Source organism: Sebastes fasciatus, chromosome 20 (assembly GCF_043250625.1).
Source record: "Sebastes fasciatus isolate fSebFas1 chromosome 20, fSebFas1.pri, whole genome shotgun sequence".
In the NCBI taxonomy this organism is placed as follows: Eukaryota; Metazoa; Chordata; class Actinopteri; order Perciformes; family Sebastidae; genus Sebastes; species Sebastes fasciatus.
In genome coordinates, this window is record NC_133814.1 from 17,718,918 (window position 1) to 17,734,740 (window position 15,823).

The 15,823-nt window shown below is 39.1% G+C and overlaps 2 protein-coding genes across 11 annotated transcripts in view; both read right to left on the reverse strand.

The window, feature by feature from the left end:
* Positions 1–616: 616 nt before the first annotated feature.
* LOC141758033 (peptidyl-prolyl cis-trans isomerase A-like) lies at positions 617–6,157 on the reverse strand. Its single transcript, XM_074619078.1, has 6 exons — positions 5,866–6,157; positions 5,143–5,173; positions 4,131–4,219; positions 3,936–4,032; positions 2,574–2,649; positions 617–1,117 (listed from the first exon to the last, which is right to left on the reverse strand). Exons 1-6 carry the CDS (start codon positions 6,016–6,018, stop codon positions 982–984), a joined length of 582 nt encoding a protein of 193 aa, XP_074475179.1. The 5' UTR covers positions 6,019–6,157; the 3' UTR covers positions 617–981.
* A 1,174-nt stretch (positions 6,158–7,331) lies between these two features.
* Positions 7,332–15,823, reverse strand: part of LOC141758023 (zinc finger MIZ domain-containing protein 1-like) — a 134,263-nt gene continuing 125,771 nt past the window's right edge. For 6 of the 10 annotated variants that reach the window (XM_074619048.1, XM_074619047.1, XM_074619053.1 and 3 more), the window contains 11 exons: positions 15,609–15,777; positions 15,365–15,506; positions 13,880–14,123; positions 13,539–13,644; positions 13,281–13,441; positions 13,120–13,187; positions 12,946–13,014; positions 12,611–12,852; positions 12,353–12,516; positions 11,438–11,731; positions 7,332–10,821 (listed from right to left, as the gene is read on the reverse strand). In XM_074619048.1, the coding sequence (XP_074475149.1) occupies positions 10,714–10,821; positions 11,438–11,731; positions 12,353–12,516; positions 12,611–12,852; positions 12,946–13,014; positions 13,120–13,187; positions 13,281–13,441; positions 13,539–13,644; positions 13,880–14,123; positions 15,365–15,506; positions 15,609–15,777 (1,767 nt within the window). In that variant the 3' untranslated portion in view covers positions 7,332–10,713. The remainder of the gene's footprint in view (positions 10,822–11,437; positions 11,732–12,352; positions 12,517–12,610; positions 12,853–12,945; positions 13,015–13,119; positions 13,188–13,280; positions 13,442–13,538; positions 13,645–13,879; positions 14,124–15,364; positions 15,507–15,608; positions 15,778–15,823) is intronic. The other 4 variants (XM_074619054.1, XM_074619050.1, XM_074619049.1 and 1 more) reach the window with 1 other exon arrangement.

The window sequence follows — 15,823 nt, forward strand, 5'->3', positions numbered from 1 at the left end:
TTTAACATATCCATGTGTGGATTTGGGGGGTATGTGATGGGAAAGTCCACATGGGGCTGTATAGCCGTCAACTGATAAAAATCTAACTCCGTCTTCAACATTAACTGATCCAGATGTTACACATTTTTATCTCCCCGCAACATAAGAACAACAGAATCTCCATAATATTTTTCCAGCATCTGGTAAAATTTACTTATGGCAAAGCAACATCAGATTTGGCTCCATCACTCTCATATACCATCGCTGGCAGAACCTTCAGTCAAACGCCATGCGGTGAATCCAAGCTGACCCCCCCACCCCCTCCCACACACCAAAAGAAACATTTCCCTATGCAGAAGCAATTAGAAGCTCTGACATTTTAGACCTTAATTCTTCTGGACAGATGTCAGCAGAATAAATACTTAGAGGAATAAGATCATTAGTCAACTGAGGCTGATGAGGAAAACAGAAGACACTGATCTCATCCCCCAGCTGGTGATAAAACATTCGCCTTCCCCCCAATAAACGGACACACCTTCGACTCAGAACAGTTGTTAAAGTGCAAGTTTTTAAAAGCATTTTTGTAATACTTTGACATCTGAGGTCATGTAGTATAAAAAAAATGGCATGAACAAGCTCATATTTAGAAAAACAATGACTTTATTTTTCAAATAATGCCCATTTTCTACACCAGTTTCACTATATGTTCATGTATTAATATCTCTCAAATACAATAGAACCCGTAATTTTGTGTTGTATAATACAAGTTCACATTTTATACCATACCAGTTAAGTTAGTTGCTAACTGAACTAATAGTATCTGTAGTGGCATGATGTAATCCAGTTTAAAAACGTTAACTGAACACATTGTGGCTCATACAGTATCTATTGCCAGCAAAGAGAGGTAGCCCTCTCTGCGCCATGGTGACTGAAGACAGAGCTTCTTTCACTCGGATCCTCACATTGAAATTACAGCAGGAGATGAGACTACGACCGTGTACACTACTCCAGCTCTCCGCAGTCTGTGACAGTGATCCTCTTGGAGGTTCGCCCAGACTGCGAACCGTAAGTCTCCACTTTCTTGACCACGTCCAATCCCTCCTTCACGCTGCCAAAGACAACATGCTTGCCATCCAGCCTACATGAAGAAAGAAGAAGAGGTTTGTTATCACTGCCCCGGACTGTGAGACAATCCAGGATGCACCCAGTGGGGTTTGACTTGATGGGTGATGCCACTATTTCTGCAATAATTCTGCTATTTTAGGCCGTCGTTCAAATCCCCACAAATCATGTTTCGTGTCAAAACATTACAAGAAATCACAGCTTTCACCAAGAATTTTATTCTCAGCAGGGTGGAAAAAACCTCAAAAACAGCATTTTAACAATAACCGGACATTACTAAATACACATTTCAAAAAGCTGCAATAACAAAAGCCTTCCAACGGCAGCAGCATTTTACGGTTGGATGGTATGCCAAAGCTCTTCAACTATTTTAGAAATAGTGTATATTTATTTAAAGACACTTTTTTTGTGTAGCTGAGGTGAACGAGGAGCTACTGACACACCACAACTACTTGTTGATACCTGGACTATAAAGACTGCGGTGGTGAATTGGAGTGATTTTATGTTTAGATCCTGGCGAAGCAACAATACTCAACATGAAATATATAAAAATGCTGGTCTCTTTGTCCATGTTGTGTGGGACTCAAACTGTCTCAAAGTGTTCAGTGTCCACACTGCACACTGCCACCACAAGCACTCACAGAATTTAGGCAAAATGGTTAGTTATGAGTTCTTTTGAGTTTTTAATTTCCCTAATTACGAAGTCATTTTAAGTTTAAGAGGGGCATTAATATAGCAGTAAACAACTGTTTGTTATGTAAAGATATAGAGGAGTGATGTCTACCTGAGCAGAGAATGAAGTCACTCTCCCTCTGTGTGTGTTGTAATCTAAGCTTCTCTGTGCTTTGTTGACATAGCCGGGCCGGCCGCGCGTGCTTTTAGTGCATGTGAGCGTGCCCCACTGGCCAGCTCACAGCCGCCGCCGCTCTGCACTGCTCTCACACGGCGGTTACAGCTGATAACAGCGCCCGTGGCCTAGCACCCACCCTTCCGGCTCCCCCTCAGGTAAACACTATTCGCTCCGTCAGCACCTTCCACTTTGTTAGCACCGTTAGCTCTGAGCCACCGGCTCAGCTGTCGCCAAGTCAAGAGCCGTGCGGAGGCAATAGAAATGCTCCCGATCTTGCATTTAGCACCTTTAAGTCACCGTAAAAGTTTAAAAAGGGCCAGGAACGCACACAATTCTCATGATCTGTACTTTAAAAAGGCAAATCTATAGATGCTTTTACACTTGTAGTGTTCAGTTAAATTCTTGAAAATGTGAACTCAAAGTTGTTTGGTGAAACTCACTGTAAAAAAAATTATGCAAAAAGTATTGATGTGGCGGTTTTTGTTCAGTTTTGCAATACTTTCCCAGACAGCTAATGATCAGAACTCTGTACGGATGTAAAACTTTAAATAAGGCCAATAATAATGAAATGTAATAGAATAACTACAGCAGCATCAACCCTTATAATCTGTCAGAAACATACCATTCTGTTTTACTGGTGCAGATGAAGAACTGGGATCCGTTGGTGTTGGCTCCAGCGTTGGCCATAGACAAGATGCCTACAATGCAGCAAATTAAAACGTTACTATGTTTTAAAACACGTCATGCATTTAGCTTAAAGTAACAGAAAACGCATGCATTGCTCACCGTCACCTGAGCTACAAATAAACTCGATGTTGAGTCACAGTTGAGGAAAAACAACAGATCAATATGATTCATGGTTCACTTCTTACATACATACACAAATTCAAACCTCATGGCCACAGAAGACATTTTGACATGTCACAGTAGGGAAAACACAGCTGTAAATAATACAATGAATGATTCAGGGTCCTGGTATTCTGCATGCTGGCTCACTGGGACACTTTAATAGAAAAAAAAACATTGTTAATGTTATTGCTGTGCTTTACCTATTATGACAAGTCAAAATGTTCGTTGTGAAAAAGGCACATTGAGGGAAACAAATTTCATCATCATCTAAAACTTCAGTAAGTTAATTTATAACAGATCCCACAATAACTATTTGCATAATGCTGCCACCTGGTGGTGAAAATGAGTAACAACCTATGTTACAAAGAGGAACAGTATGTACTATGTTCATTTACATTAAATTAATTCATTCTAAACATTTACGTCGACATGTAATTTATTTAATACACTTAATATGTTCCTCGTCTTTGTTTGATTTTGGCTCAGGACAATTCTAATATATTTATTTTTTAGTAGGGCTGCAACAAACTATTATTTTCATTTCTTGATTAATCTGTCGATTATTTTCTCGATTAATCGATTAGTTGTTTGGTCTATAAAATGTCAGAAAATGGTGAAAAGTGTCCATCAAGCCCAAGATGACGTTCCTCAAATGTCTTGTTTTGTCCACAACTCAAAGATACTCAGTTTATGGTCATAGAGGAGTGAAGAAACCAGAAAATATTCACATTTAAGAAGCTGCAATCAGAGAATTTTAACTTTTGTTTTCTTAAAAAAAAATGACTCAAACCAATTAATCGATTATCAAAATAGTTGGTAATTGATTTAATAGTTGAAAACTAATCGGTTAATTGCTGCAGCTCTATTTATCACTCTAGTTTCCAACTTTACTGTAGAGAAGACTTCCTGAAAAACGCCAGCCTATCTATCTGCCACAAATACTGCAGCTTCTCGAGTGTGACGTTTGATGCATTTGCACTGTCCTGTGTAGTGTCACACTGCCCCGTGCATCCCACTGTGCTGTTAAATCTCATTATACTCTGTAGTGATCAAGTCGACCATCTTAATCCTGCAGTTTGTGCAGCCCTGTGCTTTCTGTTGCATTATAGGAAATACTGAGTTATGAGATGATTACCAGGTCCAGTGTGCTTCAGCTTGAAGTTCTCATCAGGAAACTTCCATCCATAGATAGACTTCCCTCCAGTTCCGTTGTGGTTAGTGAAGTCTCCACCCTGAAAAAGAAAAATAACACATCACTATCATCACACTGGAGAACAGCTGTAATGCCGGATAACAAAAGAGATGCTAAAAAAGAAGAGAAAAGACCTACCTGGCACATGAAGTTAGGGATCACCCTGTGGAAGATTGATCCCTTGTAACCAAAGCCCTCCTCGCCCGTGCACAGCGCTCTGAAGTTCTCTACGAGAAAGATTTATGTCAGATTTATATTGAATATCTGGTGAGATTAAAAATGAACCTCTGTTTGCATCATTTAGCCACCGTCAAAGTCCTGCATTCAAAACTTTACTTCAGTAAAAGTATGTCAGTATTATCTAGTGTTGTGACGTGCTGTGCTGAGGGGTTTGGAGCGTGTTGAGTAATCCAGGGAGTTTTCTGTGGAGCGCATAATCGAGGTTTGAGATCATCGATGACGCCCAAAGCCGAAACACATTTGAGAAATGATTACTCTGCTCGGTTAAACCACTGCCACTTTCCAGTTTTAGAACATTAATATTGCCCCTTCTGCCATTTTTATGAGACAATTATTGTCCAAAGGATTAATTTACTGGTACACACATTTGATGCATTACTCACAATACAATTATAGTTTATTATACAGTTATGTTGTACGATGATAATATAGGCTACTTACAAGAAAATACACCCTATATTAATATAAATGAGATGTGATTTTTTGTCATTATTCCTGAGCCTTTACTGGTGCAAAATACAACAGCCCATATCACAGATCACATGGTTGAGATCATCTGTTATATATCTGTCCTGTTTTACACTCTTTGACCAACAGGTGGGTTTTTGTGCACATGACGCCTCGAAAAAATTAATTTGCTGGAGAGCTTCATGAAGCTTCATCTCACCGTCACTGGTATTATCAGCAAATCAAAGTACTCAATATGCAGAAAAATGAATCTTTAAATCTTGTGTTTACCAGATGTGCTCATAAGTTCCTTGGAAATGAATCATTCAGTATAAAAAAATGACTGACTGAGAGGAGGAAGCCCTTCTACAAATGAAATATTTGCCTCTCAGGTGTAGTGGAGTGGAAGTGTGAAGTTGCATAACATGGAGATATTCAATTAAAATGCATAACATGTACTCACCTGCAGTCTTTGGCACAACTTCAGCATTGAGCTAGAAAAGAAGAAAAAAAAGCCTCAGGGTCAAATGTTGTTCAGCTTGTTCTCTCTATACAGCCATGATAAGGACAAAGAACACATTTTAGGTGTTTAGCTGCAGTCGTTTTCGTACTCATTCAAAATGAATTATCTAATTATCTTTTGATATGTTTAGATATATTTTATTTTAGTCTGCACTGTGTTTTTCTGTATGTATTTCATTGTTTTTATTGGATTGTTTTCCACTGTTTGGTTAGGTTTTCCTGCACATTTTGTGTACTTCTAACTGTTGTTGTATTTTTAAAATTATGTTGGTTTAGATCTTTCTTCCTTTTTTGTTATAGTTTTTTTCCTCCTGGGGTTGGGGGGAGGTCATTTGTATAAGCCTGTAAGGCTTCTTGACCTTTCCTGACACATTTCTTTTTCTTTTTTCTCATTGACTTGATTTTGTGCAGTTTTATATATATATGTGCAAATAAATACATAAATAAAAATAAATTAGAAAAATACAAATAATGTTCGTTAAATCATGCCCAGAGTACTTTTTTTTTCATTGACTGGATTTTGTGCAGTATTATATATGTGCAAATAAAAAAATTTAAATTAAAAAATTTAAAAATTAAAAAATTTAAAATTAAAAGCAAACATTACCAAACAGAGAGAGTAAAAAGCCACACGTGTGTTAGTTAGTAGTAGTTATTGTCTCACCTCGAAGGTGACTCTGCCGAGCGGCTGGTTGTCTGCAGAGAGGTCAAAGTAAACCGTGGGGTTCTTGTTGGCCGCCGCCGGGCCGCTGCTGTACATGCGGGCGGCGGTGAACGCCAGAGAACATAACTTTATCCGGTTTGATATGATTAACATCTTGTTTAAAGGCTAATGTTAGTTCGCTCTGGTCGGCAATGAGCGAGTGTCACGCTAGTCACGCTGACATAATGTGTGAGGAAGAAGGGGAGGAAGTTTTTCTGACACAACCTGGAAGTACTCCGAGCGCCGCCGGTTGAAATCTCGCGAGGTTAAACGTGATCACGTGTCACTAGTGCAAAACGGGGCTTTTTTTATTTACATAATTAATTTGTTCAATATCTTAGTAAAATATTATATCCATAAAATGATATGGCTTAAAAGAATACCCTCTTTTTAAGCTTTAAAAGATACTGATTTAAAAATATATCTGACTACGATTGAAAACTTAAAATTCTAAATTGACAAAAACTATTATTATTAATAGTATACTATTATTATTATTATATATATTATATATTATATAATAATAGTATATGTTTATATTATATATAGTATATTATTATAATTTTCTATATTATATTATTATATACTATTATTATATACTATTACTGGATTATTTAGACATTTCAAATTTATTCCATTTGTTTAACAGACCCTGATTTTTTTTGTTATTCATCTTTTCCTTTCCTTACATTTTATTTGCTGTATAATTTATTTTATTTTTTTATTATTTTTATACTGTGAAATATATAATATATAATTTTGTAATGAAAAATCTGACCATGTTTATGTAACTACTAAATTGAACTTTCTAAATAAAGTACGGAAAATAAATGATTTAGATTTTTTAAAATATCATCAACATATAAGTACATGGCAAAAACATATATATATACCTATATATATATATAGGTATATATATATATATATATATATGTATATATATATATATATGTTTTAATAAAATATAATAAAATAAAAAGGTGTCACAAAATCAAATTACACATAATTTCATGAGTGCAAATAGAGTTTGTTGTATGTAATAGCAGACCTCTAGGTTGGGAACCACTGGACTAAACTTGCTAACTGTATAAAGTAGTATAAACTAGCTCCACCTCCTGCAGCTACACAGTTAACTTCTGCTCAAACATCAATGCATCAGTATTAACAATATAATGTATTATAATAGTCATATAATAACTGCTGAACTCCTCAAAGTCATTCCAATTATCAGGTTTACTAGTCTCCCTTATTATGTTGTGTTAATTAACGTGGGCTCATATAATTTCCACATACGTTCAAGCTGGCCTTTAGCTATATTAATAAAAATGTGATAGCCATAATTTACACCTTCTGCTTGCATAAACAGCCCGTGGGTGTTAGGCAGGTGTGTAATCCTCAGACAAAAGACAAGACCACAGCGACATACAGGTATCATCTGAATACATATTTATTAGATAAATATTAGGTTGTCACATCATCTAACTACATACAGTTCTGCAAGACTAAAAATCACAATTAGTTCCTTTTATGTTCTGACCAGTTTAGAATATGAAATGATTGTACATACAATGTACACAATAGAGACAATGGCCACATTGCATGAATCACCTTAGATTGTAGCATTTTTCCAACTGCTCATGATATCAAAAAATTGTACAAACTATGGATTTGGTTACAATCTTCTGGACCCGTCCCTCCCACCATCTTCCTCCCACGATTTTCTTTGTAACCTTGTTTTTTCTCTTTTTATTTTTTAGCTTTAGCACCTCAGAGTATGCAGGTGACAGACTAGAACATTTAGGCTAAATATTACATGTAAAACATAGCTGTCCCAGTTCCCCTATAACAAAAGAGGTGAAAGTATATTACAGAGGGGGAACAAAAATGCCGGAGAGATACCCACAGACACTAACTAACAAGTTTTTCCATATTCAGCCACTTCCAGTAGAGGGGTTGCAAGCTTTTTATTATTCTGAAGAAACAATGCACATTCCCAGGGAAAATGAATACATTTCTGTTCACATGTCTCTATATTCATTTACATATATACAGGCATCCTTGGGACGTTTGATCTAGCCTTGCCCTCGACATCCTTTCCAGGCCAGAATGATGAACGCGCCCTTCCTCTCTGTATTTTTTAAAATTTTTATTTATTTTTTTAAAACAACTTCCCCCACAGAAATGGCCCTTTATTGTGATTGTGCAACTACAGATTTTTGGGTGCTGCCTTGTACACCGAATTGGCTCAAAAATATGAAATGATGACCACGGAGATTGATCGAAAGTTTCAATTCAGATCGTGAAAATATGAAAATGTGGCAGTGTAAAGAGGGATTATTTGATGTCTCTTTGTGACATAAATATGAAACAACATGTCAGTGTGCTGAACTGGAACAAATAATATTTCTTTTAAAAATGACGTTTAAAATTATGTTTACATAAAACCAGGGTGGTTAAATCAGCACAATGCTACAGTTGAAAGAAATTGGATTTCTAGCCTTACAGATTAATAAGAAAACCAGTACAAAATAATTTACCAAAAAACAAAAAAAGGGGATAAAAATGTATATGGTCTCGTGCTTTTTTTAAAAAAGCCACATTTTTCTATAACAAAAATATAAACAATATCATGGATTTCTTTAAAATATGGTTGTGATATATCTTTAAAATACCACTGTGTATTGACAATTAGCAACAATTATGATATTCACATAGCTCACTAATTACACTGAAAGCCAGCTGATACCACATCTTTTTAAAAACTGTTACTGTTCAGTATCACTGATGAAATGTTAACATAAATTCATGAACGTTTTTCAATCGAATACATCCGAGCGTGAAAGAAAATATTGCGTCAAACGTGTCAAAACTGAAATGATGCTACACAATCACTGTGAGCTGATGCTGGGAAGAGAGGGGGGCACATAAAAAGGTGACACCTGTCAATAAACGACAGGTTTGCGACAGAGTGCACTGGGAGGAAAGTGACTAGAAAGCACGGCGACCTGCAGGAAATAGCTTATGAGACATTTGGACTGTCCTCCCCATGACGAGGACGCGAGACAGCCGTCTGTATGCTGGTTACAAACAAAGTCAGTGGTTAGATGGGAGTCTGGGAGCGTATATGTTGTTAGGTCGGACGACTAATGATCAAAAAGGACAAACATTATCAAGATGATACAAAAATATTCACAATGATATTTACAGTACAATAGCATTTCTTAAAAAATAATACATTTGCATACTGAACAGCACTCTCCTCAAAAAAGTGAAACTGAAAACAAACGTGGCAAAAAAAGGTCTGCAACAATACTGCTTTTTAAAAACCACTTCTTGAACAGCAGTGATGGATAAACTGTATTTTTCCTCCCCCTATATCTTTGAAATCAATATTTCCTCCCATCACACTAATAGAAACACACACACACACACACACACACACACACACACACAGTCTCTCTCACACACACACACACACACACACACACTCGCAGTCTCACACAGGACCAAGCAAACACAAACCTCTCCGTTCTCATCTCTCCAACTTTGGTGAGCAGTTTCCCCCAAAAAGATTTACGGATAGTTTAATTATGCAGCGACACAAAAAATAAGAAAACAAAACATAATACAGTATATCCAGCGAATGCATGATAAATGCATCGCTGATATCGGCATTATCCCTTCAATGTTAGTGTTAAATAAATCATACTAAATCTGACAGAAACAAACAATAAAAAGAGCCGTGGGAACAGCAACTGATAAAAACCACACTATCTTCTTTTTTCGTTTTTTTTACCACTTGGAACAGCACTAGACAAGGGCTTGGCACACATGCACTTTGTAGACTACTTTAACAGCACATCATTTAACAGGGAGAGAGATGCAACGTTGCAAAAACGCCCGACACGAGCGACACCGCAGAGCAGACGGCGTGGAAGGGAGTCGTAGCAGGAAGCAATAAACGCAGCGGGATCTTTACAGGATCTCTCATATTGTACCTTTAAAATCGCTCCTCTGCACAGGAGAACTATATAGTGTGTAGAAGCACAGGTATGCTGTATAAACTTGTTTTAGTGGGGCCAAAATCTTCATTCAAGCAGTCAACCCTCAGAGGACTGTAGAAGCAGGATATCTCTTTTTGACAAAAATATGTATGTATCACAATCGTAGACAAAGTGGAAGCCGATCATTCCCAAAAAATCTTTGAGCAAAAAATTATTTAAAAAACATTTTGTCAAGGACAGACATACGCTGATCTGATCTTGTTTTTTCTTTTTCTCAAAGACAGATTTTTCCTTTTTGCATTGCCAAAATCTCTTGTGCTTTTAAATGATGTGTGGTGGGACAGAAACAGTGCGGCTAACCGGAACCAGTCAGGGAATGGAGCTGTGACACCAGGAAGCTGTGGCCTCTCAGTTTGGAATAACAATATGGACGTAGCGCAACACTGGCCAGATAGCGCAGGTTTTTTTTTTATACAGTGAATTCCTTTTTTTTCTTCTCAAAAAGGAAACAAAACATGAATAAAAAATGCTACAACACGTTCCTAAATGTGCACACATAACACCTGTGTGTGGCGTAAAAAAACCAACTGAGTATAGCTGCACAGTTCAAAAAGTATCGCCGCGCCGCGTCTTGGGAGTTTGAACCTCTTTCAGTCAATCTGTGCTGGCCGATGAAAGCTGTACAAGAGGAAGAAGAGAAAGGGAGTGCATCTTTGTGTTTATCAAGTACTGAGCGACCGCCCCCGGGTTCTCGGGGGGGAAACTGCAGGCAGTCAGAAAAGTTCATGGTGTGTCTGAATTTGCCTCAGTTGTTTTCGAAGAGCGATAGAAGGTCGTCGTTGCTATTGCTGGGGAGGTCTGGCGGATCCAGGTACGACAACAGCTCGTCTGGGTTGGCGAGCTCTGGAAGAAGCTGTAAAAGAAAAGAGGAATGATCTGGTTAGTGAAGTGAACACAGATTATTTAAAGGTCCCATATTATAAAAAAGTGAGATTTTCAAGTTTTTTTTTATTATAAAGCAGGCTTAAGTCCTATATAAATACTGTGAAAGTATCGAAACACTCAATCCACAGGGAAATACACACAGCCAGTATTCAGAAACACTGCATTTGAAACAAGCTGTCAGGATTTCTGCCCATTTGTGATGTCACGAAAATACAATATTTAGACCCTTGACACAATTTTAAACGTAAGCATTCTAAATGTGCCCCAGTTTATTCCTGGTTGCAGTGTATGTGAATGTCGTCAGCTGACAGGAAGTACACATGGACCCAAGCTGTTGCCTAGCAACGCAATTCTGTTGCAATTCCGTTGCAATTCAGTCAAAATGCGCTAAAACGGAGCGTTTCAGACAGAGGGTAAATACAGGCATATTCAGGTCAACAGTATGAGGCAAATAAAGGATTTTTTGAACATTACAGCATGTAAACATGTTCTAGTAGAAACACAAAATACAAGTATGAACCTGAAAATGAGCATAATATGGGACCTTTAAGACTGAAATCATTCTGCTGTGTGTCAGGACTCACGTCTAATGATGGCTCGGGCATGTCCGACCCCGCTTGGCTGTCCAAGCTGCTGGAGGGGTTGAAGGATAGGTCGCCGTGAGGATGGTTGTTTTGGCCGGGCTGTTGTTGCTGTTGTTGTTGTTGCTGTTGCTGTTGTTGTTGCTGCTGCTGCTGAGGAGGCGGAGCTTGTCGCGACGGCTGAGGAGGCCCGCTGTGGTGTAGCTGCTGCTGCCCTGATTGGCTCCCAGGGTGCGGAGATGGGTGTAAGCTCTGCAGAGGACCGTGCAACTGGTCGTTGCCTGCAGAGTGAGGTATCTGTAGAGAGACGGGGGAAATCTTCAGACTAACTAATACTTATTTTAATTAAGGATGAATTAATGGCTTAATGGCTTAATCATTTAGTCTAAAAACTGTCAGAAAATAGAGAAAAAGGCCCATCAAAATCATGATTCTTCAAATTACTTGTTTTGTGAGTGATTTCAAAATGGATTTTTATTGTCAGTCATTTTATCTTAGCTTTAAAGGCATAGTTCAAAATTTTGGGAAATACGCTTTCTTGAAATATTTGCTTTCTTGCCGAGAGTTCGGGACAAACTCGGGACAAAAAATAGACAGAGCTGAAGCTAAGCCTTTGCTTTCAAATGTCTCCTTATAGCCATAAAATCTATTTTAGGGTTATTTCCTATCACTTGGTAGTTCACTTGAAACTTATATTTTCAGGTGTCTCAGTGTGCTTCTTTGGCGAACATCCTCTGCTCTCACCTGCCAAATGAAGCTAACTGAAGAAGTAAACACTCATACTTGATTTATATAGCACACTTAGAAATAGTTCAACGGATAAACAAGAGAGCAAAACAGAGAGAAACGGTGAAATATGCAGAAGAAATGTGATAGAAAGACAAAAAGAGGCTGAAAGAGTCGATAAAGTCAACTCACTGAGTCAGGCATGTTGTGTGAGAGTGGCTTGTCTTGGGACATCAGGCTGTTGGGTATGTCCGGTGGGTGAGACAGCTGGGGACCGTGCATGAAGTCATTCATCGACGTACCGCCAGGGGTGCCGTGAGGGAAGTCAAAGTTCCCGTGCCCCTGGTAACTGTTGCCTATATTGCACACAAAATAAAAGCAGTAAATACATTTTATGCTCCTTTTGTAGTGTGACTGAGGTATAATGACTTTGTATGTTTTGCATCCTACCTTGGCTGCCGTATTCGCTGTTGCCCCCTTGCTGCGACGATAACAACGGGTACGGCGACGGTCCGGGGCCGAGCTGAGCTATCATCTCCATCACATTGGGCATGATCATCTGGCTGGGGCTCATAGTCTTAAACCTCTTGGCCAGCGGTCCATCTGGATCCTCCTTGATGTGGATATCAGATTTAATAGCCACCGGCCGCCAACTACACGTCGGGTCAATGGTCACCTCCTCAAACTCCGAGCTGGTGAAATGCAGATGAAATTGTTAAGATACAAGGAAATAATGAAGACAAATACATTATATTTATTGCGTTACAAATTTGTTTCCAACTTACTTTTGAATGGCGTTCAAAATTCCCCACATGTACTGGTCCACTTCGAGTCCTTCTAACAATGCTGTTTTACTGGGAAGAGAAGAGAGACGGGGCTTAAAATGCTGACTACGTAGATTACAGTCAAAACTATAGACAGGGCAAATACTGTTATGTATTCAAGCTGGATGAACTTACTTGCATACAGGACATCGCCAAGTCCCCCGCTCACAGTTGAGTTGTAAATATGATTCCAAATCAAAACACTGAAAGAGAAAGAAAATAAAAATCACATTTGTTATACACTATTTTCCCTGAAAGGAATCTGAATTTTTGACTCTCGGTGCATTTGTTTGTACCTGAACGTGTTTGCAGTCGTGTCCTCTTGCTGGAAGCTGTATTCGCCGGAAGGTGATTGGACATTTGAGGGAAACCTTAATGGCCGTCTGCTCCACGCCGTCCTCTCCGTTGAGCGTCTGGTTCCCCGACGACGCCGCTACGCTGCTGAAGTTCCTCTTAACTTTTGAGGCAGGAGGAGGAGAAATGTAGTGTGTAAGCAAGGACTCTGATCAGGATATTAGGGTGCAAAATGTGACTATGTTGTTCTGTATATATACCTTTGGTGATGCAGTGCTCTGCAGGCAGTAGCCTCTTCTTCAGTAAGCCCTGGAGGACGGAGCGAACTGAGGGCCTGTGGACGAGCTGCAGCACAAACAAGTGCGACTGCAAGAGGAAACATCAAAGTCACTATCACAAACATCCTCAGAAGGGCGTATTAGTTTCAACATGTGTATCCACAGGAATAAAAAGATCTGACAGATCATATTGTTATTTTGTTCCAAGCTTTAGCATTGAATATCATCTGCAGGTAGATTTTTTTTTTTTTATGTCTGACTTTTATTTATCTGGCATCTACTTTTTTTGTGTCTGGATTTGCATAAACCTCTTAACCTTTCACCTTTTTGTTAGTTCTGCAGATTTGTGTACTCACACAGCAGCAGGCCGTGACTGTGATCTGGATCGTGTTCCTTCCCGGCTGGCATACGTGTTTCAAGTGCAGGGGTTTGTGGGAGGTCTTGTTGTCGCCTCGCTCGATGGTGAGCGGCGTGGCGTTTACGCTGACTTGCACCGACGCCGGCCAGTTGGTGTTCATCTGACGGTCTTCGTGGTGGTAGCACTTAAACTGCAGCTCCAGGTCCGATCTGAACAGACAAGCGAAGAAAAGAATCCTCATTGATTCGCTCCAGACGGGAGAGTGAGAGCGGAGTAAAGGGAATTACAATAATCTAAATCAGAGGAAATTAATGCATGAATGACCTTCTCCAAGTTAGCTGGGAATAGTAGTGGTTTGATTCTTTTTTTTTTATAATTCTCCGCCAGACATGAGTGCACAACCTTTTCAATCTGCTTGCCAAAGGTTAAGAGGAATTGAAGAATACCCATTGGTTCTTTACTCTTATATGAAGCTTAATGTCCCTGTTGACTGAGAATCAAATGATCACAGAGGCTAAAAAGAAGAATTGAAGAAAATGAGATTCTTGAAACCTTTGTCCGTCTGTTCTAACTGTTGTTGTGCTGTTTTGTGGTTACGGCAGGCCTGCAAGATCAGGCTGTGCAAAATAATAATAGTCATACTAGGGTTGCTCGATTATGGCAAAAATCCTAATCACAATTATTTTGGTCAATAACAGATTTAACATGATTACTCATCGACTTTGGAAACATTACGCATATAGAAAGAACATTTTGTAGCCTACATTTTAAAATGAAATGCATCAATCTGGTGCACTTTGAGGGCAAAATTAAGAGGTGAGGTCTATGAAGAACTTTGTTCTCTTGTAAACAATTTAATCATAAACACATTGGTTGTAGAGATATGAATGGTGATGACACGAAAAAATAAGTCACAGCCAAAAAGCATGGTAAACGAGACGGGGTCTGTGGCTCATGATGAAAGCGAAAGCGCATCGCTGTAAAGGAAATGGGTGTGCTGGATTTATAAAACAAGACAAAACGAGAGCGTCATTGCAAAACGGAATGTGGCACAACAATTGTTTTACGTTGATTATCTTGTTTTCAAGGTATACTGCATGTTTGTATTAATAATACTCCTGAAATATTATTGAGTCTTCTCTTCTCTCTTTCTCAACTCAGCCAAGTAATCTATTGAGTCTGTCCTTTTTAGATTTTGCTTTATTGAACTACCTTATCAGCCCTATGAACACTGTGGGACAAATTCACTTCACCATCTAGACTAGTTTTCAAGACTATCCCTACTCAAAACTTGTAGAATATCTTTTGTTATTTGACACACATGCTTTTTAAATGAAATAACACCGAATAATAATCAACAGTAATATTCAGGGCGGTAAGGGACTTGGATAATGGCCTAAAAAAGGTTGAGAACTACTGCTGTATGTTGATTCAGTGCATGATGTCTTACCTCCACATGAGCGTCTGGTGTACGGAGGGCCGTAAGTGGAAGACGTGGTTGCTGACAGCCAGGTTATGCTCTAGCCTGAAGGGCTCCAGGACGACCCCGTCCCGCACTGGAAACGTCAGGCGCAGCTCCTCGTTGTGGTTGGCTGCAAGGGGTTGAAGAAGAGCCACGGTCAGACTATCATGAACTATTAAAAGAATAATTCGCTGTTAAGATGTCATCATTGGACTTCTTTCCAGTTACTGACCTGGAGGGGGAGGGAGAGCGGTGATATTTGGTTTGATGTCAGGAGGGAAGGGTGGCTTCACGTCCTGGTTTGGCGACAGGTATGGAGGGATGTTACTTCCTGGGGTCATCGGAGGGGTGGGGTTGCCTGGCACTGGGGAGTGAGGGTAGTTACCCACCGGTCTGGGCGGCTATATGGAAGAAAATCACTAAGTAAATCAAATGTTCATGGGACTA